At 36.7% G+C, this 22,719-nt stretch overlaps 1 protein-coding gene across 1 annotated transcript in view; it reads right to left on the bottom strand.

Moving 5' to 3' along the window:
• STK24 (serine/threonine kinase 24) overlaps positions 1–22,719 on the bottom strand; it is a 52,261-nt gene that overhangs the window by 5,654 nt on the left and 23,888 nt on the right. Inside the window, exons 3-9 of the mRNA XM_053971434.1 lie at positions 10,966–11,022; positions 7,973–8,081; positions 7,694–7,851; positions 3,130–3,315; positions 2,737–2,882; positions 1,713–1,836; positions 733–801 (exon numbers count right to left, since the gene is read on the bottom strand). Coding sequence (XP_053827409.1) covers positions 733–801; positions 1,713–1,836; positions 2,737–2,882; positions 3,130–3,315; positions 7,694–7,851; positions 7,973–8,081; positions 10,966–11,022 — 849 coding nt within the window. The remainder of the gene's footprint in view (positions 1–732; positions 802–1,712; positions 1,837–2,736; positions 2,883–3,129; positions 3,316–7,693; positions 7,852–7,972; positions 8,082–10,965; positions 11,023–22,719) is intronic.

Raw genomic sequence — 22,719 nt, 5'->3', positions numbered from 1 at the left:
TTGTCTTTACAGTACTTATCAGGATGTCATTCATCTTCACACATCTTCAATCTTCACACATCCTTTTCAGCATGCTCACAGTAAAAATTGACAACAAAGCATCCCAAGGACAAAAGTAGTATTTAACTGTAGCCGTTTGGTCTCAAGATGTGGTTCTTACACTTTAGTATCCATACTTGCACACCTATAGTTTATACATATACATTGCAGTAATTTTATCAACTTTTTAAAATAATTATATCTTTATAAATTTTTCTCTTATTCTTCATATATTCTTTTTCAAAGTTGTTTTTAAGTATTTGGGGAGAGAGTATAAAAAATATAAAACACAGAATGGGAACAAAATACATTTTTCATCACTGAAATTCAAAAGTAAAATTCTTGATGATCTGGTCCACAACTGTATCTTGGAACAATGAAGAGCTTGAAATTTGTAGTAAGATAAATACATAAAGTAGTGTCAAAAATAGAATGCTGCAACCCAAACATTTACACACCTTTTTCTTGTCACGTTCATTGCTTTAGGCCAGCACGGCTGATGTTACTATCACGCATAACAAGCAATGTTAGGAGCAAAATACAGATCTCAGAAGCAGACATACCAAAAGCACAGCTACAACTTAACACAGCAAGTTCCAAATGGGTAGTAGCAACCTTAGGTGCCATTCATTATACTTTTCAATTTTTTTCAGATAAACCTTGGAATTGTTATGTTTTAAAGCAATAACTTACCTCTGCAAATAAAGGGGATATAATTGTAGACAGGCATTGGGATAGAGGCCTCTTTGGAATATCCTTTTCCTTTAAAGAAAAAAAAAAATCTGACCAATTTTATTTCTGAAAAAAAGGATCCTCATTGTATGCTAATTAAGGACAAAATGTAGTTCCAACATCCTACACTTTATGAAAGCTCTGTTTCCATATATGGAAAACATTCTACAATATACTATTCCAAAGCACTGTGGAAAATAGAGGCTGAATTAAAATTTGAGATTGCAGCACCTCAAATACATGCTAGCCCAAATTTGGAAGGGAAAAAAAAAAAAAAACAAACCACAAACCAAAACTACCAAACTCCTACAATTCTACTGAGCATTAACCAAATCATAGACATGCTGATATTTACTAGGTTCATCCCATATGATACAATATTTTTCTTATATTTCTTCAGAATTTTCAGAGTCAGCACAGGCACAGCAACAACCTGTTCTGGCCACACAGCTTGCAGAAAATACAATGGAGCAGTTCCTAAACATCCCTTATTCTGGGTTGTTTGGGTTTGGATTTTTTTTTTTTTTTCTTGGACCCAGGCACATTCTGTTCTTTGTTACATTGAGGTCTTTTTCCTTAAAAGATCAAAATGCCTTCTCCAAAACTCCAGCCTAGATTTGCAATGTACTGGTTTTAGTTTACAGAATGAAATTTTAAAAATACAATATTGCCTTGTCTTCTTGTCTTCCTCCAGTGGTTGTATTTCAAACTATAGAAATATTTTGGTACATATTTTGTCAACTACAAAAAAGGACACATTAACAGAATGCCCAAACTTCAAGACTTACTCAGAAAGTTTCGTGAAAGGCAACTGTAGAAAACACATTTTCAGCAAAAGTTCTGGAAATTTCACAATATAAATGCTTTTAAAGACATAAATTATTACTAAATTATTAAAGCAGAATTATTTCCTTGTATTATACAGTCAATATTTTGAGCACCTTATTTCTTTGCAACTCCAAAGGCTGGGCTGCTCCATTCTCTAGATTCTTGGGGTCTTTTTCTCTTATTGTAAAGATCCACTCTTCTGAGTCACTCCCACCTGAAGCCTGACCATCTGCTTCACTTCAAGGGAAAGAAAAAAAAAATACATCAATTTTTATCACCTACACCTTATTGTTGATGTTCATTCAATACACACACTAAATATAAAAACTCAGTGAAGACCAAGATCAGGATTCTACTGTGCAGGCCACTACATAAAAAGACAAGTATGCAAATTAAGGTAACTTATCTTTTGGTTAAATTAAAAAATTTAAACCAAGATGCTTCACATTGATACTTCACCAAGATACTTACACTTCCAAATGTAAGGAAGTGAGGCATTACAGATTGAAAACATTTTCCCAAGTCTCATGAAGTGTTTTATTGCTATCTGAAAACTGGCTTTAGCAGAGTACCTCAACTCATCAGGGAAAGGGAATGAAATTAAAAAAGTAAATTCAGTTTTCTTGCCAAGAAAAATAGCTAAGACACTGGAACTGTGGTCACTGGAAGGCATGAAGTCATTAATACTGTAAAGAAATATACAGCTGTAATGTCACCCAAGAAATAACCTGATGCTTGCCATTAGTACACAGCCTGGAATTGCAGAGAGTAGTTGTGGTTTTTTACTATGAGGTATTTAATCAATTTGTGAGCAAGTTGTGTCAATCTCTTCACTTGAATCTCATTTGCACAGTGTTACTTGGCTGTGCAGCTTGAGACCTTCTGTCTGCAGAACAGCTAGCCTCATAGCTAGGAAGAACCCTGGACCCTACATAAAAGAGAAGGTAGCACAGAATATGGGCCAGAAGAGTTTTTCTCAGTGACTGTTAATCCCTGGCAATACTAAAATTGAGACTGTGTTTATTTACCAAGGCCACTAAGCTGAAAAGCTGCAAATAACTGAATACAGGAATACACATGCTAAAAATAACTCCTTGGCTCATCACAAAGGATATTTTATAGACTCCTCAAACTTACGTATCTGAGTCATCAGAACTGGAGTCGTCGTGACTTTGCTCAGACTTCCATCTCTTATGCCTGTCAATGAGGTCAGCCAAGTAAGATGTTTTCTTGGAGTTTCGTAAAATGAATTTGTGTTTTAAAAGCTCTTTTGCAGTAGGTCTCTTAAAAGAAAAAAAGAGAGAGTTGGGGTTTTTTTTTTCCATGTTTAAGTGTTGAGTGACTCACTATAAAAACAAAGAAATACAGAGTTTAGTCTTGATACAAGTGAGATTTTAAATACATACAGTATCTAAAAATATACCTGTCACTTACGTCACACCAGATTAGAGAACATGAATGACACTTACTCATGCAATTCATGTAAAGCAGTCAAGTTCTCTACTACACACTGACAAACATGAAACTCACAAAGCTTGGGTCCTTGTTTAAGCAGGCTTCGACAAATTCTTTGAGGGATTTACTGAAGTTTCCTTCCAGCGTTGGTGGATTGTTCTTAGGAATGAGGAACAAAACTTTCATTGGATGTAATTCTGAATGAGGTGGCTCTCCTTTTGCAAGTTCTATGGCTGTTATGCCTAATGACCAGATATCTGCCTGTAAGAAAGAATGCTTTTAAGATTAGGTTGAAGAAAGAAAAGAAAGTGTTGGCTTGCTGTTCTAGTTTAACCAGCAAAACACATCTGCTTGCTCACACCGTCCCCTGGTGGAATGGGGGAGGAAGAGAATTTGAAGGGTGATGGGAGAAAACTTGTGGGTTATGAACAGTTTAATAATTGAAATAAAATAACAATAATAATAAATTACAATGGAAAAGAAAATAAAGAGAGAGAAGTAAAACGCAAAAAAGGCAAGTGATGTAAGTGGAAACAGCTGCTCATCACCAACAGAAAGATGCTCATCCAGTCCCTGAGCAGCAGGGATTTCCCCTGATTTTATTGCTGAGCATCAAGCCATATGGTGTGGAATATCCCTCTGGTCAGCTGGGATAAGCTGTCCTGGCTGAGTCCCCTCACAGCTCCTTGTGCACCCCCAGCCTGCTTGATGGTGGGTGAAAAGCAGGAGAGGCCTTGACTCTGTACAAGCACTGCTCAGCAATCAGGAAAACATCCCTGAGTTATCAACACTTGCAGCACAAACCCAAAACACAGCCACATACCAGGTACTGTGAAGAAAATTAATTTTACCCCAGTCACAACCATCACACTTGTAAAGGTAGACTTTTAAGGTTTACTGTAAATAACTTTATGTGTAAATCGGTTTTGTTATCATTGTTTTATGTGATTAGCCCCATAGCCCAAGTAAACAGAGTTTCTTGGTTGTCTCCACTCTTCAGTATAAAACAGTTATACTAAGTAGACGTTAGAGTTTTTTGAAATAAATACTACTACACCAAAAAACAATGTCAAAGTCGTTATAAACTAGCATTTTATCTACCATATTCAAGAACACTATGTAAATATGGGATAAGTCTAAAATATTTACATAAAGTAAAATGTTTTAACTTGCACAAGATTTCTCCTCAAGATAAATTAGCTAGTACAACCATCAGAAATTTAGTACATTAGAATATAACTTCCCTGAAGTTTAACACTGGCTTTATATAGCATTCTTATTCACAGACTAGAGAAATGCAGTCTTGAACAGTAATATTCAGCTTTTTGGTCCAAGTAGCCTTTAAAAGTTTTCACCATCGAAAGGTACTACTCTTTCTAGGGAATGCTGACTCCATTGATACAAATCCTATTGCAAATCTGCCTGAAGTAATGTGAAGCAATGCATTATAATTCTCTTATGTTTTGCTGAATTCACAGACCCAAAAGCCAAGAGAGTGTATAATAAACCTGTCAGAAAGGTGAAAATAAAAAATACCATAGAAATGTCTGTTCCAATGACAAGATACCAATTAAAAATATTTATGTTTGGTTTTTTTCCTGTTTTGTTTTAAGTGAAAGCAAAACAAAGACTTATTCTCAGGAAAACAGGAAAGATCTGACATGAGCTGTCTGGTTTTACTCCCAAACAGAGCAGTTGGAATTTTGCTATGCTGTAAACAGATCTATTTCCAGGTACTGGAGAGAGGAGAGATTTCATTTATCACTACTGTCTTTACTAAGTACCCCTCAACCCCACCTGTGTCAGCCCCGTGGATTCTCATGGTTACCTTTGACTGACTTGCACACATCCATTCCACTATGACAGCCACAGTGCCTGGCCCAAACCAAGCTCCTCCTTCCTTGTGCAGACAATATGCTACTGTTAAGAGCTTAGTTACTTAATTTTGCAAGTAAGATTGAAAAAAAAAAAAAAAAAACAGAGTCAATTAGCGTACCATTGAATTTATGAAATTCCATTTTGTTAGGCCATGTTGCAGAACAGTTCCTGAGCACAAAGAATTACATAAGCACATGAGCCCCGAGTTTCATTTATCTTAATAAGAGCATTATCAGCTAAGCTCTCCTCAAGCCTAATTATAAGTAACTTCCCTCTAGCAGGAAAGCTTTTCTTGGTTACAAAAGAAAAATGTCACCTGTGAAGATGAATCTTCGTGCTAACAACTGAGTGTTATTATTTCCAATTTATTCAGAATTTCAGTTTCTCAAGAGTGAAGTGTTAAAGCCATATATAAATGGATAGTTTTCCTCTGCCAGAATTTCAGTCACAGGTGGAGAATGTGTATATATAAATATAAACATCAAATTTACATGTGTATGAGTGCACAGATATCCACCTGCACACACATATGTATATAAATACTTCTCTTCTTCCTCATGTATTTATAACTCTACTGCTAGTGACCTTCCTCTACAAAAATGAACAAAAAAGTGCAACAAACCATGGCTGCACACTAGACTCCTTGAAATCCAAGATGGGTTTTGGAAGCCCATGCCTGTTGAAAACATCAAAAATAACTCACCCCATATTCCTCTGGAACCATATCCTCCCCTTTCACAGATAAGAAAGGAAGTATCAATTGCACATGTATCCAATTAGGCATTTCTAGGATGGACTTGACTGTGACAATGAAACCCCAGAACAAGCACAAATAGTTCTCAAAATGGAGAGGGATAAGCATGACCTCAGGATGTGGTGACACTCCCATTATCATTATCACATGTTGTGATTTTTACAGAGTTTCAACTCTTGAACAAAAATTCTTCTTCCAAGTTCAGATGACAGACAGCAAGTCACTGATAACTACTATTTACTGCAATACTCCCATAAGCCTTTCCTGTTCTAATCTAATGTGTAAAATTCAGTCCAGCTTTAATGTTCTTGTAAGTCAAAGAAAACAGGCTATGTGCACAAGAAATACACTTTCAAATTAAATACCTATTTTTTGCAGTACAAGTTTTATAGTAGAAAGAGCAGAACATATATGAAAAATGAAGCATGTTAAGAAAACATGTTTTCAGGTAAGACAGGAATCAAAACAGGAAGCAGAAATACTGCCAAAAACTAGAGCCCTTTCAAGCTTTTATTGGGAATCCCTCATCAAGTATCCAAGATTTTTATGTCCATGTGACACTGCAGACTGAAACAGCCAGAATGCAAAATGCAAAGGCTGAAATCACACTTTGTCCAAGTGATGGTCATTCCCAGGAGCCAAACCTCAAAAAACCAAAGAAGCTCAACCTTAACCAACCAAAACCAAAATAAATAAACTAACTAAAAATCCCCCACAAAAACACATAAAGGAAGAAAACAACAACCACAATTTCAAAAAAGTTTACTCAACTTTAAATTGGGATTTTGGGGTCATTAAAGCTTTTACAGGCTCTACAGTGTTTTGCTTCTTACAGCCTCTTTACAGAAAGATACCAAATAGGGAATTAAGCAATTGTACAGCCTAGACCAGAGTCAGCCTTGGCAAGTGGAAAGAAACATCCCAACCTGTCCCATTGCATGGAGATACTGCCAATCATCAAGTCCCTACAGGGAAATCAGAGGAAGTGGGCAAGGAAGATGAGCTCAGGGAAGAGCATAAGGAAATACTGCTAATTATAATAAAGAAAGATGATTTTAACACAAATTGGGCTTGAGGGTGACCTTTGTTTCAGACCTACAGCTGCAGCAGTGGGTTGGGCAAAGAGCCTTTCCTGGTAACACGGGTGTCCTGCTGAGCTAGCCAGGCCACGTGGGGCAGGGAGAAGGCAGGGGCAGCAAAGAGCTGTATATGTACCTCAAACAAACAGAAGCATAAAGAAAAAGTAACCAACACAAAGAACTTTGAAAAAAGCAATAGGCTTGAGCTGGCTTTAATTGGCATATTCCTTCCTGGCAAGTAGGAACATGCAGTGCCATACTGGTGAGAATACAGAGAACAGTAATGGAATGACATTCCTATTGTGACCTAAGTATGTATTATAATTGATATATTGTGCTTGTCTTGAGATTTCAGTATGCTGGTGTGCCACTCTGCTAGATCAAAATCCTGTATATAGATAAATTTGGTATTTAATATTAACACGTCCTGAATGGCAAATCTGAAAGAACACGGTTAGAGCTGCACATTCTGCCAGAGACGAGTAACAGCCCTTTCAATCACCACTTTCACATCCACCAAATCCATATTCTTCAACTGTGTTGCTGGCTAATTTTTTCCAAAAGTAAGTGGAAGAATATTAACATTTTGTATATATTTGCAGTCTTCTACTTTTTCTAAATATCTGCACCTTTCTACTTTTAAACAGCCAAAATACTCATCAATAGAGTGGGATAAAAGGTGATGGGATGCACTCGTGAATACTGTATCATTTCTTGTCATCTGGATTGTCTTAATAAACTAGGAAACTTAAACTTTGGATAAAAATTAGGATATCTTTCCTCACCAACAGCCTTTAGGTGCGAGGTGTCAGCTGAACACACCCTCATGTAGACACTGCCAAAGTTATTAGCTGCATTCTGAAGACCAACCTATGTAATTCAATTTAGGAAAAGGAAGGGACTTCAGTAATGCCTTGAAGTACCTTACCTTTGAATCATATGCTGACTGTTTTATTACTTCAGGTGCCATCCAAAATGGTGTTCCCACAAAGGTATTCCTCTTTATCTGTGTATCTGTTAGCTGTCCAGCTACTCCAAAATCTGCCAGTTTTACTTCCCCTTGTTCAGACAGCAATACATTAGCAGCTGGAATAAAGAAGAAATACCAGAAATTAAAATATTTGACACCATTTGACAATGTAAGGGTGTTCATCCAGCTTTGCATGAGTTCTGATATTCTTTCATCACAAATAATAGAACAATTTACCTTTAATATCTCTGTGGATTTTCTTTTCCGAATGCAAGTAATCGAGTCCTTTGAGTATCTCCCTCAATATTGTAGCAATTTGAGTTTCATCAAGTGAGCCAGGTTCTAACTAGGAGATGCAAGAAATGTTTAAATATGTATAAAAATGGACAGAAAACAGAAATAACTTTGTGACTATAAAAAGAAATTACTCCTTCTGTCAGCCCTCAAAACTTCCAATTTTCTAACTTCATAACGTGAGACAAAACAGATTATATTCTTTTTTAAAAACACATAGTTCTCAACTAAGTGGATTAATGAACAACAGGCAAAGAAATAATTTATCTAAAATATTATGTAAAATTTGTTAAAGGTGCCATAAAGACAGAGCCTCGAGTTATTGCTTTGTGGTCAGGTAATAGATATACTATGCCTTTGAAAAGCATCTGATTGTTAACATTACACTGAACTTAGATGTGCAACTCCACAGACCCTATGTGGACCAAAATCTCAAAGCCTGAGCAAGAAGCTAAGACATTCAAGGTATTACATCCATCAGTCTATGACAACATACTGCACTGAACTTTGAGAAACTCTCTAAAACTCAACTCAAACTAACAGGCTGAGAGAACATTACATATTTTAAAACATTATTTTTTTTCAAGTAATACTAGAAATATAAATCTGCTAATTGTTAAAAGATTCCAAGTAATTCTTCTCACAAGAAGAATCAGTAGCATTATATGATCCCAAAGATCTTTACATGTGATATGAATTCTAAAAGTGAGAGTAACAGAGGAAAGGTCACTACCCAGAGAGACTCCTTAAACAATAAGGGCATCTCCAGAGAGACACTGAAACTTTGTGCCCAACAGTTAATACTGGAAATATTCCACTATTTAGTTTACTCCACAACAGCACTCAATCAAAAGCACAGTCAAAAAGTTGTACCTCTAAAGTTTCATTCTGTGAGAAGGAAAGCATTTCAGATAATGATTTTCACATAAAAATTAAAAATAGTAAATCACTCAGAAATCCTCATGCATAGCAACAGAGGTAATATTTCATGTAACAATGCATTTGCTTTATCTTTGCAGCTTTAGTTGTAATCTTATTTGCTTTTCCTTAGGTCTGATAATACACAAAATATTACCACTACCTGAAACCCACTAAGACATTCTCAAAGTTTCACTCCAGCCAGGCTGCAAACACCAGTTTGAGACTTGGTAACATGACACAGCACATCTAATGGGGGAAAACCGCTTATGTCAGATTCAGTTCACCTTAGTGAGGAGGAATTACTGAAAACAGAGTAAATCTGAGAAGACTGGCACTTGGACCTCAGTCACAAATTTGGACTACACTCAGAGTTTGACCAAAAATGTACATGCAGTTGCATTATATGTACTTTTTCTTGTGAGGCAGGATTTTGAAATCATCCAGTGCATATTCAAGTACAGAAAACACCAAGCTAGAATGACATGTCTGCACTCTGAACATGGAATTCAAGGATTCTGGTAATCCTTGCCTTGAGTATGAAAACGTGGCAGAGCACGCCAGGTTCTAGTTGAGAACAATAATGTACGTGTTAGAACTAGGAGAACATGCACCAGAACATAAATTGAAAATTAATGAAGCACACAAAAGGTGCTCAATAGACACTTACAGAATGATTTCAGTTCTGGGGTGAAATTTCTTCAATAACATTTTAAGATGTGAACAAGTACTTTCTACTATTTCTAGGCAACAAACTTAGAAAATAAACACATAGTCATCACACAAGTGAAATTTGTGTGATGAAAAAAACCCAAGAAAATATGGTAACATGTGTTTTCATTCTGCTCTTTTATACCTATACAAAGAAAGTAATAGCTGCTTTATAAAAGCAAACCCAATTTCTAATTGCTCTTCTGTCAGGAAGAAAAAAAGTGATTCACAAAAATAAATAAACATTTTTTATCATATCTTTACAAGGAACATCATGAATTTTTACACAACCACAGAACTCCTAACATATGCAGAAGCTAAAAGTATAAAGGGGTTCAAAAATACACAACTGCAGAAACCCACATTTAACACCCACTCCTGTCTTCTGGATGTCACCATCAGAATCCCTTTACAGTGACCTTGCTCCTTTTCCTCTTTCCTCAAGCATTTATCGGTTATCCCATTTGACAACTGCAAACTCTGCTACAAAGACGTTCTGCCTCAATTTGGATAACAATTTTCACATACTTAAAAATGCATTATTATTCCTATAACAGTGTTTTTAAAATAAGAAGGTGTGTCATTTGAGGGGGGGCCTGGGTGCTTTTTAATAGCTGAAGTGAATGTCAGAATCCAGTTACAGAAAACATGATTCACACTGACCTCTTTGAATTCCCATTCAAACCTGGGTTTTCAAACTCCATTTCAAATTCCATCCTAGGTGCAGAACAAGGCACTTGCTCCTGTTAAATTTCATACCCTTGGTGATTTCAGAGCCCTTGGGTCTATCCAGGGCTTCCTGCAAGGCCTCTCTACCCTCCATGGAGTCCAGAGCTTCTTCTATTTCTTTGAAATACTATTTTTTTAATACCAGCCTAAACTGTATTTCTGTCTGTTTAGGCTTCAGAAAGACTTCCAACAGGGAACCTTTTGCTTATTTGTTTGGGGGAGGGGGCAGTGAAGAAGACACATTAAAATGTATAAACTTGTATAAGAGTTGTGGTGGCAGAATTAAGAGATACAAAAAACTATTTTCAGACACTAGTGCTCTCTGGCTGACTGAAGATTAGCATTCTAAGATGTTTATATCCTGCTTCCAATATTACGTTGCTTAGTTCCCTTCTATTTACACAAATAATCAGTCATGCCTCTTGGAAAATAACATTTTTCTGGCATTGACAAATACGTTTATCCTTTCCTGAAAGTGAACATTGCCACAGCCAAGTGATCTATTATAGTTTCCAGAATTATAAGATAGGAACATAATTATGTGAAATAAAGTAACAAAACATGCATAATTTACTTACTAGATCAAGGGCAGAGCCCCCACCCAGATATTCCATTATTATCCATAATTTTGTATCCTGCAAAACAAAAAAAACAAAAAATGTATTAAGGTTAAAAAAAAAAAAATAAGAAAGAAATAGTCACTTAATGGGACTTGTTCCATTCTTTTTGCTGAAGAAATTATCTGTAGTTTTGAAACACCACTAACATTTAGTTGTTCCTCAAAAGTATCTCTGGATTATTTACTCAAGGGTGTGTGCATGGAGGAAAATGCATTTTAATTTTAAAATTCCAATTAAGGACATTCCAAATATCAAATAGTGTTATATATAACATATTTCCTTTCCTTAGAATATATTATCTCTATTTTGTTGATCATCTTTATTTTTACAGATACCTTAAAATATGTTCTTTAGTAAGCTTGACTCCTGTGCAGTTTAAATTGAAATAGAGTTTATTCTTAATTTTTCTTCATTGTTTCATTTTCTTGAACAGTCAAGTAGGTTTTCTCCATTAATGTTTACGCATCTGATATATGGTATAGAATTTTGCACAGTTGTGTTCAAGAAAGAAGCAGCAAAGTAGTAATGAAGATTGTTTAAGATGACTATAACAACTTACTAGCTTCAGCTAGTAAAAGAAAAGCTAACAACAACAACAAGCTACTATATTCCTAAAGAAAACCTTGGTACATATTACAGGACTGTTTAACACAAGATATACAATGCACTGTGCTAAGAAAGAGACTGGACCCAATCATTTCTTTCCACTGTTTGCAGCATCTTTTTCCCAAATACACTAAGAGAAGCAGTTAGTTCAGCTTTTCCTTGCAGTACCAGCCTTAATACACATAACAAAGCAAAGCCACAAATCTACTCTGTAGGTACTCAAATGAAATTGCTGCACAAAACACGCTGGTGGTTTAGTTTTTTATGATAATCACATTATTTTATGCTTTGTTAGCTTCACCTCTATGGTATGTACTAAACTTTCACAAGACCTCTAGCATAATACAGGTATATTATCTAGATAATATAGGTATCTCTCAGAGCAAGGAGCACATAAGTAGCAAACAATATTCATTTACTTTATCTGACAGAATAAAACTTCATGTAAAAATAATGGCTCACAGCCAGGGCATCTGACTCTGAATTCTCATCTATAAGGATGGATTCAAGTTTTTAGAGAAGTGGTAAATGTATTGCAGGACATAGCTTCATCTAAATCCTCAGAGAGATTAAAATTTTAGCCCTTAAGACTAACTTAACTATTTTAGTCATTATTATATCTATAGTTCAGTGCATCCACCCCTTCTGTAGGACTCCTGATGTAGGTAAATGTGCATTTTTCCTACCTCCAGTTACACATACCATACTATTTTTAAATAAGACCCTGGATTAAGGTTCCTTCATCATCCACTATTTTTAACACAGAGATTCAGCTAAATTTAGATACCTTTCTTCAGGAATCAACTCATGCTATTTGACAAACACAGTCTTGTTAAAAATATTTTAAGAGAGCCAGAACACAGATTTTAAGAAGAAAGATTATTTAAAAAATATAATCTATCTCAGTACTGACACACAATATCCTGATAGTGCTTACTTTCTTGCAGACACCACAAATATTCCAAGAACTGTAACTCATCTTGATAGAGTCTCTCACAGTACTGAAATACCTGTCTGTCTGCTACAACTTTTTCATGTTTTTCCTGTCCCTTCAAGGCTCCAGATCCTAGTCGTTCCAGAACAAGAACGTTACTGAGATGTGTCTTATAGTGAGTCATCCTAACTTGATCAAAATTTTGTATTTATATTTTGCTGATAAAATGTGTTTTAAAGCTACATGAAATTTCCTGAATATTCAAAACTCACACTTCATTTTAATAGTAACTTAAACACAAATATGTCAACTGCATCACTACTTCCTAGTTCCATGGAAACGCCTGGTCGGGAAAGAAGGTAAAGGAAGCAAACTCCTTGACCCTTTGCAGAACAGTGAAGAAAAGAAGGGAAAAGAAAAAAAAAAAAAAAAGGGAAAACCCCCAGACATCCACAACACCTCAACACAGAAGTCAACAAGTGATGTGTCTTCCCTTTTCTATTATCTCAAGGATTTAAAGAGTTAACAACTCAAAATAAGATCTCATTTCCCAAAAGAGAAACTTTCTAGAACACCAGGTACCAAATTCTCCAGGTGAAAACTAGAAATTAGAGGTAGAAAATAACTAACAAAAATATTTAAGAATATAATTTTAATTACATAGTTTTCTTTTTAAACCATCATTTATCATTTTAATTATTTTTCTAGTTCAATTAGTCTTTGCTCCTAAAACTTTCATCAACAGCTGCCTGAGGCCACATGTCTGAGTTTACAATACAAAAGCCATTGATGCAGCAAACCCAGTAATTCTACATTTTAAAACAAATGAAGTATGGAAATACAGTTGAGAAACACACACACACACACAACTGTATCTGTAGCCCAGTGTAAAGCTAAGTAAAAGAAATCTATTACAATTATGGCATCTTTTTATCTGGATCCCTATATTCAAAGTTATTTTTAATTCTCAATGGTTCCCCCTTGCCTCAGAAATATTACTCAACTTCATCAATGGTTTTGGGTTTTTAAAGTTTCCATCATTCATATGAAGTACCTGAACAGATTCATACGTTGCACTCAAATAAATTTAATTACTATGGTAACAAATCTTATTACCACCTTTCCCTAATTATTTTTGGGGGTTTTTTTAAGCTTTCTTATATAAAATCTGCATATATTGCTTAACAAGAAGATGCAAATAAATGCTTCTGGTGAGACAGCTATAATGAATTTCTCAGTATGTATTTCATCTTAGAACCAACAACTTATATATAGTGACTTTACATCTGTGGGGGCTTGGATACTAGGTATCCCCCAAAGCACTCTGTCACTCCCTTTCTCACCTGGATATGGGAGAGAGAATATAGCAAAAGGCTCATGGGGTGAGGTAAGGACAGGGAGAGAACAATCTCCAGATGCCCTCAAGGGCAAAGCAGACTAAAACTGGGGACATCAGTTTAATTTATTACTAGTCAAATCATAATAGTATAATGAAAAATAAAACCAAATATTAAAACCCATTCCCCCTAGCCCCTTCTCCATGGGCTTTGGAATTTCACTTCCAAATTTCTCCATCTCCTCCCCGCAGTGGAACCGGGGAATGGAAAATGGGAATTGTGGACAGTTCATCACATTTCTGCCACTACTTCCTCCTCAGAGGGAGGGCTCCTCACACTCCTGCCCTGTTTCCACAGGAGACTGACCTCCATGGACTTCTCTAACCTGAGTCCTTCCCACAGGCTGTAATTTTAAATTAATTGCTCCAGTGCGGGTCCCTTCCATGGGGTGCAGCCCTTAGGGAACAGCCTGTGGGTCTCCCACAGTGTGATAAGTCCTGTCAAACCTGCTCCAGAGTGGGTTCATCTCTCCATAAGGCCAGAGGTCCTGCCAGGAGCCTGCTCCAGTGTGAGCCTCCCACAGTCTCATTCAGGCACACCCACCCGTGTGGGTGGTGTGGGTCTCCCCCACGGGCTGCAGGTGGATCTCTGTGGTCCCACTGAACCTCCATGGGCTGCCGGGGCACAGCTGCCCCACCATGGTCTACACCAGGGGCTGCAGGGGAATCTCAGCTCCAGCATTTGGAGCACCTCCTCCCCCACTGAGTTTATGTGTTTGCTGTTCCTCTCACTTACTCACACTCCTCTCCCCAGCTGCAGCTGTGCAGGTTTTTTCCTCCCTTCTTAAATCTGTTATCCCAAGGGCACTGCCACAGTCACTTATGGGCTCAGCCTGGGCCAGCAGCACATCCACCCTGGAGCCAGCTGGCACTGGCTCTACAGGACCCAGGGAAAGCTTCCAGCAGCTTCTCACAGAAGCTGCCCTTGTGGCCCCCCACTACCAAAACCTGGCCATGCAAACCGGAGATAATGCCTTGTAACAACATCACAAGGCCAGCACAGAGCTACTATCAATTGACTTTGGCATCACCATAGCAACAGGCCTCCTTCTTTCCTTCTTTTCTGAGTGTCTCTGGCATGCCTCACATTCCCTAACACCTACTGTCACTTTCCTTTTTAAATCTGCCCAAATACTTTTTTTGCTTGAACTTCTCACCCTTTTCAGTGTATAGTCCCCTTTTGCTCTCAAACAGAACTCCAAAAGCACTACCTTTTCTTCCACAGCCTAGATTATAATTATATATTATGCATAATCACTTATACTTTCAAGAAGATACTACATTTATATACTGACACTAGCAACATTCAGTGGTCCACTTTAAGATCTGAAACAAGAACAGTTTTCTTCTTCTAAGCATCAGCTACAACACAGCATTGAATTTTCTTCAAAATACAGTGAAGCCATGATGAGTCATCCATCCAAATTTAGGATTATTATTTCTTTATAAACTAAGATGTGCAGATTAATGAGGGCACATGGAATATTTCCTTTTTCGCAGCAAGAACAAGAGGTTTTCCCTCTGATACTATGAAACTGAAGAAAGGAACAGCTTTGGAATCTTGAAGAAATTCTGTTAAGAGTTTCTGTAGATCCTTTCCAAACTATGGTTGCTCTTCTTGAGGTCTGACCTCTGATTTTAACTCCAGAACCACCAAAAAAACTTACAATAGCAACTTTACCTCTGATGAAGTTTCCTTCATCAAGTTACTTCTATATCATGAAAGTACTTGCAAGACAAGTGCAGATACAGTAGGTAAAGAATTTCTAGTACATAAAAATTGAAGACTGTACGCCGGAGAAAAAAGGCCATCCACCAAAAATCTCATATAGAATCTCAAAGGTACATTTTAACTGAAACCTGAAGAGGACAGAAGACTTACAGAAACAAGTAAGCAAGAGTAACATGTTTGTTTGTAAGTCCGTACAAAGTTAAAAAAAAATCTAAATAAACATGGGAGAGGCCTACCTTCAGAGATGCTTCCTATTTCTTTTATGTGAAGAACATACACATTTTTTACACAATGATATTATACAGGAGAGACCAAGCTAAAGCAATCAAACCAAGTATGTACTGATGAAACTGTTTCTAAATCTCCTTTCTTGCGGGAAGGAGAGACTGCAGAGGAAAACCTAACACAGTCACAAAAAAGAAGGACTGGAAGGACCCTGAATTAAGTGTATTGAATGACCTGTGCAATTTGAAAACTGTAGTAACAACAGTAAGCATTATGTTTGCTTTTAAGTGAAATAAAATCTCCCCACACCTATTGTAAGAAAGAAATTTTCCCAATTTGAATTCATTGTGAGAAAAGGCATTTCCCACCTTAAATTTATGGTACACCATTAGCAGCAGAACAATGTGTATTTATAAAGATGTGTAAAAAGCTTGTTTAGTTATGGACACAAGTCAAATCCAAACACCACTTAGAATCTCTATTTGCAAGCACTAAAACACCTATGAACAATCAGAAGCTACACATACTATATTTGTTTGAAATAACATAACAGATTTGCTAAATTGACCTATATACAGAAATTTTACCATCACTGCATTAGAAGAAAAACCTTGAATACAGAAAAACAAAAAGACACAACTTCAACTGAAAAGAACAAACTAGTACTAAAACTGATATTCACTGCACAACTTGAGATGTGGTAACTTGTTAAATAAATTTTTCAGTTATGTCAAAGTAATAAGGGCCAGGAAAAGACTATTTAAGTACTGATATAAATTTAGTATTGATATTCGGAATTCTCCAAGCATAAGAAACCAGAATAAAAGAACCTTGAAAAACACAATGCACGCAACACGGTAACTTCTCTAAATTGCACTCCTGCTACAAGTAGTTACTGTTACATGGAGATTTGTCTTCTGTTAATCTCATATTTAAAAACCCAGAGAAGCCTGACAGGTGTAGTAATCAAAAGTTTTTTAAATACTTGCATACTGATTCTTAAATTCTCAACTTGAAAAATGAGATGCAGACATCATGTATCTCGTCTTCCATATCTACGTTAAGCCACCTTTCCACCCGATTCCCTCCATTTTTGAAAGAAAAAAGGATTTTTTTCATGATCTATTCACCCTTGTGCTTTTAAGTGCATCTGAAGCCCCTGCTGCTCGTCAAATCCACCAGGTGGCAGAATCATGTAATGCCAAAGATGCTTTCACCCACCCCACAAGCACAATAAAAGAAGGGCCTGCCCCAAAACAAACCATGTAACCTACCAAAGACAGAAGCACCAACTACCTGTCTAAAATGAATCTGAAAACATTTATTGCCCTGACACCCTTCATAACAAGAGGAAGAACGATTAACCAGAGAACTATACCTTAAGGGATATGATAGTTCATATATCTGAATTCTTCAAAGTGCCTTCCTTTCCTCGGAGTCATCAAGACAAGCTTCAGGCACCATCTTATTCATTCACCTTCTCCTTTCAATACCAAGCCACAGCTGTAGCCACTAGCTCATTATACATTATGAAGAATCCTGGTATTTGAGCTCTCATTGTTTATTAACACATGTGAACACACAAAGATAGAGATCAGGCACAAAGAAATTACGTTTTGTATGATGCCATAAATGATGCATTCGGGCAACAACAGGAAATGGCATTTATGTATTTCTGGTTCCCGCTTCCAAAACTTTCATCAACAATAAAGGTCACCAACTGTCAAAAATCTGAAAACATGTATCAAGAAGCATCAAGACCTCCAAAACACTGTAAATGTCCTTGCCCTGGAGCTCATCCTATCTTAACAAATAATACACACACAAGAAAACAGTTATTTAGGGCTTTAGAGAGAGGACACCTATGAGTTGATGTATTGCCATTACATCCTTGAAATTCATCAGGATTTGCAAACTTTCCAATAGCTGACTGTTCAATTTGTAGACCCACAGATTATTATTAGAACAGATACCAACTGCCAAAATTGAGTTCTTCAGGAGTAAGTACAAGGTGGCTATTACTATTATTCAGCAAATGAACTATTTTGCTAAGGAATACAATTCAGATCTACCTCATGGCCTCAATTCTTGTCATTTTTTAACTAGTTACAAATGTTACACATACATATACACATATGATATATATGATACACATACACATATATGATATATTTTTGGCTCAATTTAAATCAGATCAGAACTATACCCAGTGCTGCCATATGTTAACAACCCAGAATGAGTAGCATATCACTATCTGCTCTTTCATCCCATTCTCTTCAGTACACAATCCTTGGAGAGGGACAGAAGGTAAGCAATGAACCCCTGAACTTCAAGCAGCCTATCCAGATGCCAGTCTGATAGCTCAATGCCATAGAATAACTCTTTCAACAGACAGCAAGGATTTGACAAATGATAGAATCACTGATACCGAAAGTCAGATATTCACATTAAGTTTCTCCAAAATTTCAACATTATATGTACCCAATTCTGTTAGTGTAAGTAGTAAATAAAGTCCTTTCCACTGCAAATGGATAAATCAATCCTATTACTCCAAAGCTCCAGGCCTACAGCTGTTAAACAGTTTCAGGAAAGGCTACAATGTTTTCAAAACTTTTTGGAATTGTCTTTGCAGAAAACAAAGTCAGAAAAGAAAATCTTTCTATGTTAATTCACATCATCTTTCTAAGACAGTATAGTTTGTTCTTGAAGGCAATCTCAGTAAGCACAGTAAGTATATTTTCTCCTTATCTGAAAGAACAGCATTTTTTGCCTCATTAAGGAATAAGAGTACCATCATTACTGCAACACTTCCTGTGAAACACAGAGTTCCACAGTGTACCTAATCCCTCACTTGAGCTTTTCTTTGACAACCTAATCATCTGCTAACGTTTTTCCATCTAATTCCTCCTGCTACTACAACATGAAATTGTACAGATTGGTATATTACTTGAAAGCTATTTGCTTATGTTATTAGAGATTTCATTAAGTAAAACCAAACTCTAGTATAAAGACACTTGTTTCAAAGCACTTGAAAGTCAGATGGCATGGAAAGACAACCGTTGGTTTCAAAGAACAAGAGAAACTATTTTATGAGATAACAGCACAACACAGGTATGCCACCAAAGACATCCTCTGGATAAAGTGTCCTCTCCCTCCCCATCCTGACAGAACTAACAATCCATGCTTTAGAGCAGTCTTCAAGTACTGTCTCGTTTTCATAGAAAGGTGAAAAAGTACTGAAACACCAACAGATGCTATGAATTAGTTATCTTTAACTTTGCAAATTAATATACTACCTTGGGATTTTGAGGTGTAAGAGGAGCAAAAGCAGATGGTATGAAATACAGATTAAGATAAACTATTAATCACAAAAGTATGACTAAAAATCTTGCCATTCTGAAGCATATCATCTGGTACACGATGAAAGAAACAGCTAACAACTCTTAGCAGTTAAAACTGTTATTAAAGAAAACAGTTAAAATCGATTTTGCTTCCTAAATGAATGAGTTCTACTCTCAAATTGAAAGAGAAAGAATGTTGCTTTGAATATCAGCTTCTTCCAGGAAAAACTGACAATAGGAGTAACTAGATTTACCTTTAAAGGGAATTTTTAAAGTATTTCATTAATTCCAGAGCCTCCAAATAATATAACACTTCCCGTCTATAGCTAGGTCTTTCATTTTACCAGAGGAGATGTCCATCAACAGACACTTTTAGACTAGAAAGCAGTCTAGCAATTCTCAGTCCTGTTTCTACTCTTCCTTGCTGAATTTCTAGGGAAGCAGGCATAAGACCAAATTTATTTAAAATTACATCCCCCACCCAAAAAGAAACCAAAACACATCCACACACCCAAAAAAAAAAAAAAAAAAACCTAAACCCAAAAAAACCACAACCACCTCCACTTCCACTGACAGTAAAAGGCAGATCAAATGAGGAAAAGAAAAGTTGCCTTCGTTTCCACATATGTAAACGTAGAATGAGGCAAAATAATTCTTTTCCAGGACAATCCACTTCACTACCTCAATATATTTAAATATACTAACGTTTAAATGGTCTGAGTGACAACTATATTCTCCAAATCCACATCCTTAGAAAAAAAATAGTAGCTGTTTAGCAAACATATGATCATCTTCACTTAAGGTCTATTACATGCCCAAATATTCCTACTAAAGGAAAAAAAAAATAGAAAAAAACCCCAACACAGCTAAAACCCCTAGAAGGTTCTTCCTTATAATTCCAGTAATGTTCTTAGTTTTCATATAAGAATATACTGGAATATATGTGTATGTCTATATACATATACAAAATACACGTAATATATATTACATACTGGAATAAGACTGTGAAAAGAAAGATCTAGAGCTGAGTATTCATACAATAAACCTGAATTAGGTGGAGAAGGGGTTGATGTCACCCCTGAAAAGTCTGCTTTTACAAAACAATAGATTTTAAAAAGCTACAACAGGCATTTTGTGTTTAAATTTATGATATCAAAGTAAAGTTCTGTTTATTTTAAATTGCTTTCTTTACTAAATTACTTCTACACAGACATTTGGAAGCCTGTGCTTCATGTAGGTAGCATCTCTAACATGGAAAAGTAATTCCTAAGGACATATTTCCCTCAAGGAGAACAAAATGCAGTAATTTACTTCCACAGAACTTTTCTGGAATAATGGTCACTAGAAATTTAAAGCACAGAAAGAATTAGGTGGAAGAGCCAATTCAGAAACCTATTTTAAAAATGGGTTTAAAACTGTGTGAAGTAAGCAGCATTTGGTTTTGGTTTCTTTTTTTCTTCCTCCAACTTTAACCTTAAGGAGGAAGAACTGAGAAAAGCGCAAGTTTGGACCTCTTCCAAAATATGAAAATAAAAAACTAAGGGAATGAGGGGAGCATATGTCTGAGTTATACTCCAGAAGTGTAACATGTCTTTTTCCCTTCCACTGGGGGCATATTCTTAAGCAAATCAACAGCAATGGACAACTCTGTGAATCTTAAGGGGGCTGCAACCAGCTAATGAGGCCCCGTAGAGTTCTCAAAAAATTGTCACAAAGGAGCCATGAATGATGGTAAAGCTGTAGTAAAGAATATTACCAGGCTGGGGTGCAGGACTGACAAGTGTTTTGTCTGGGGAGCGTTTCTGAGGCGCTTACCTCCTTTGAAGTCTCTTGGCGTCAGGATGAATGCTAGCTGTCCTGGGGCTGCCATCCCTTTGAGGGGAGGGAGATACGGATGAGCCCAAAGGTTCTCTTCTAAACACAAGTCCTTACTGCAAGCTGGCCAAAAGGTCCCTGCAATCAAAGAAATCATTGTGGTTTTGCATGTGGCGCATTTATGTCCTTTCATCAAGGTTTGTCAGCCATCTAACATGTTCAACCACAAAGGAAAAAATAAAGGCATCTGCTGGGTAGCCAATGCACAACAGAAACTAAGTAAAGAGAAGAACTGCTCATTCCAGTTTGGACTCTGTGAAGTCCATGAAAAACACAAGTAACATGACACTTCAGACTAAGCAGAACCACCTCAGTATGCAGTATTTTATGCATGTATACATGTATAAAAAAAGCTGTTTGCCTTTGGAATCATTCTCCAATCCTCTGAAACTCCTGCCTTCTTCAGGTCTCAAGGAAAAATTTCAACTCCTAGACACATATACTAGTCAATTCTACTATCTAAAGCAGCAGACAGGCACTCTTCAACAATTACCTCTTGCGATCACTACAGCAGTATACAATTAATCTTCAAATGCATCCTTTTTGCCATAAGCTAGTAGTAGGAGAGCTTGCAGAGCCACTTGCTTGCAAGAAAACCCACAACAATGAATGTTCTGTCACAGTGCTGAAAAAAGATTCCTTCTGCAGAGCATTTAGCAGACTTTTGTGTTTGCATGCCAACATGCTAAAGCCACGAGCTACATGTTTTTCCTAATGTGAGTCATCTCTAACAGTGTCCATATTCACAACCTCCTTGGCACATTTCCTGGGCACATGCCCTTCCACCATAGAAATGATTCTTTATAGACCAGCTGTCACAAGCCAAGGCGTGTCATATTAAGCACATGATTTCCCAGAGCTGCAAACTAGTGGGCAATCTGGATCTGTAACTTTCTACCAAAGTACATTACAGTAGAAGCACACAGACACATATTTCTTGAATTGGCTGCAAAACCAGCTCCTAGCTAGTAAATTCAAGAAATTTGCACAACAACAGAAGAACAGCACACATTTCTCTTCATAAAGGAATGGGTAACCACTGCTTTGGAACACTAAGTGTACACAAATTCATACTCTTCCTCCTCCAACCTGCCTACAGCCACTTTCCCTTTCCTTGCTTCATAACACAGTGGTGGAAGAATGAAAAATCCTGCCCCTTGTGGCCATTATCCTTTTAACTGCTATGTTTTTCATTCTTAGTAAGACTGACAAGAATCATCCTTCCCTTCCCTGTCTACCAGGTAAATAAGTACTTCATAACCATATGTACCAAGCCATTGCCTTATGGGGGGAAAACCTAACTGCTAACTGGGGTAAATATTTTCCCAAGAAGTCCATTTACAGAGACACACAAAGATTAATGTGTGTGTCTCTGTAAGTGGCAAATAATGACTTATGTGGTCCTATGATAATCCCAATAGATCATTTACTCACCTGTTATAAATAGTCACCAAGAAGGCAAGTAATACAAAAATGTAACCCATAATCAAAGCTCCAAATGGAGCTGAATACTGATACTGGTTATTGATGAACTGTACAAGGTCCCAAACTAGAAAATTGGAAGCAAAAGCAAATCAAGAGTTTGGAACCAAAAGTAAATTAG

The sequence above is a fragment of the Vidua macroura genome, chromosome 2 (genome assembly GCF_024509145.1).
Source record: "Vidua macroura isolate BioBank_ID:100142 chromosome 2, ASM2450914v1, whole genome shotgun sequence".
Classification (NCBI taxonomy): domain Eukaryota; kingdom Metazoa; phylum Chordata; class Aves; order Passeriformes; family Viduidae; genus Vidua; species Vidua macroura.
Note: the sequence above shows the minus strand (reverse complement) of the source record. Positions and strands in the feature narration are given on the sequence as shown.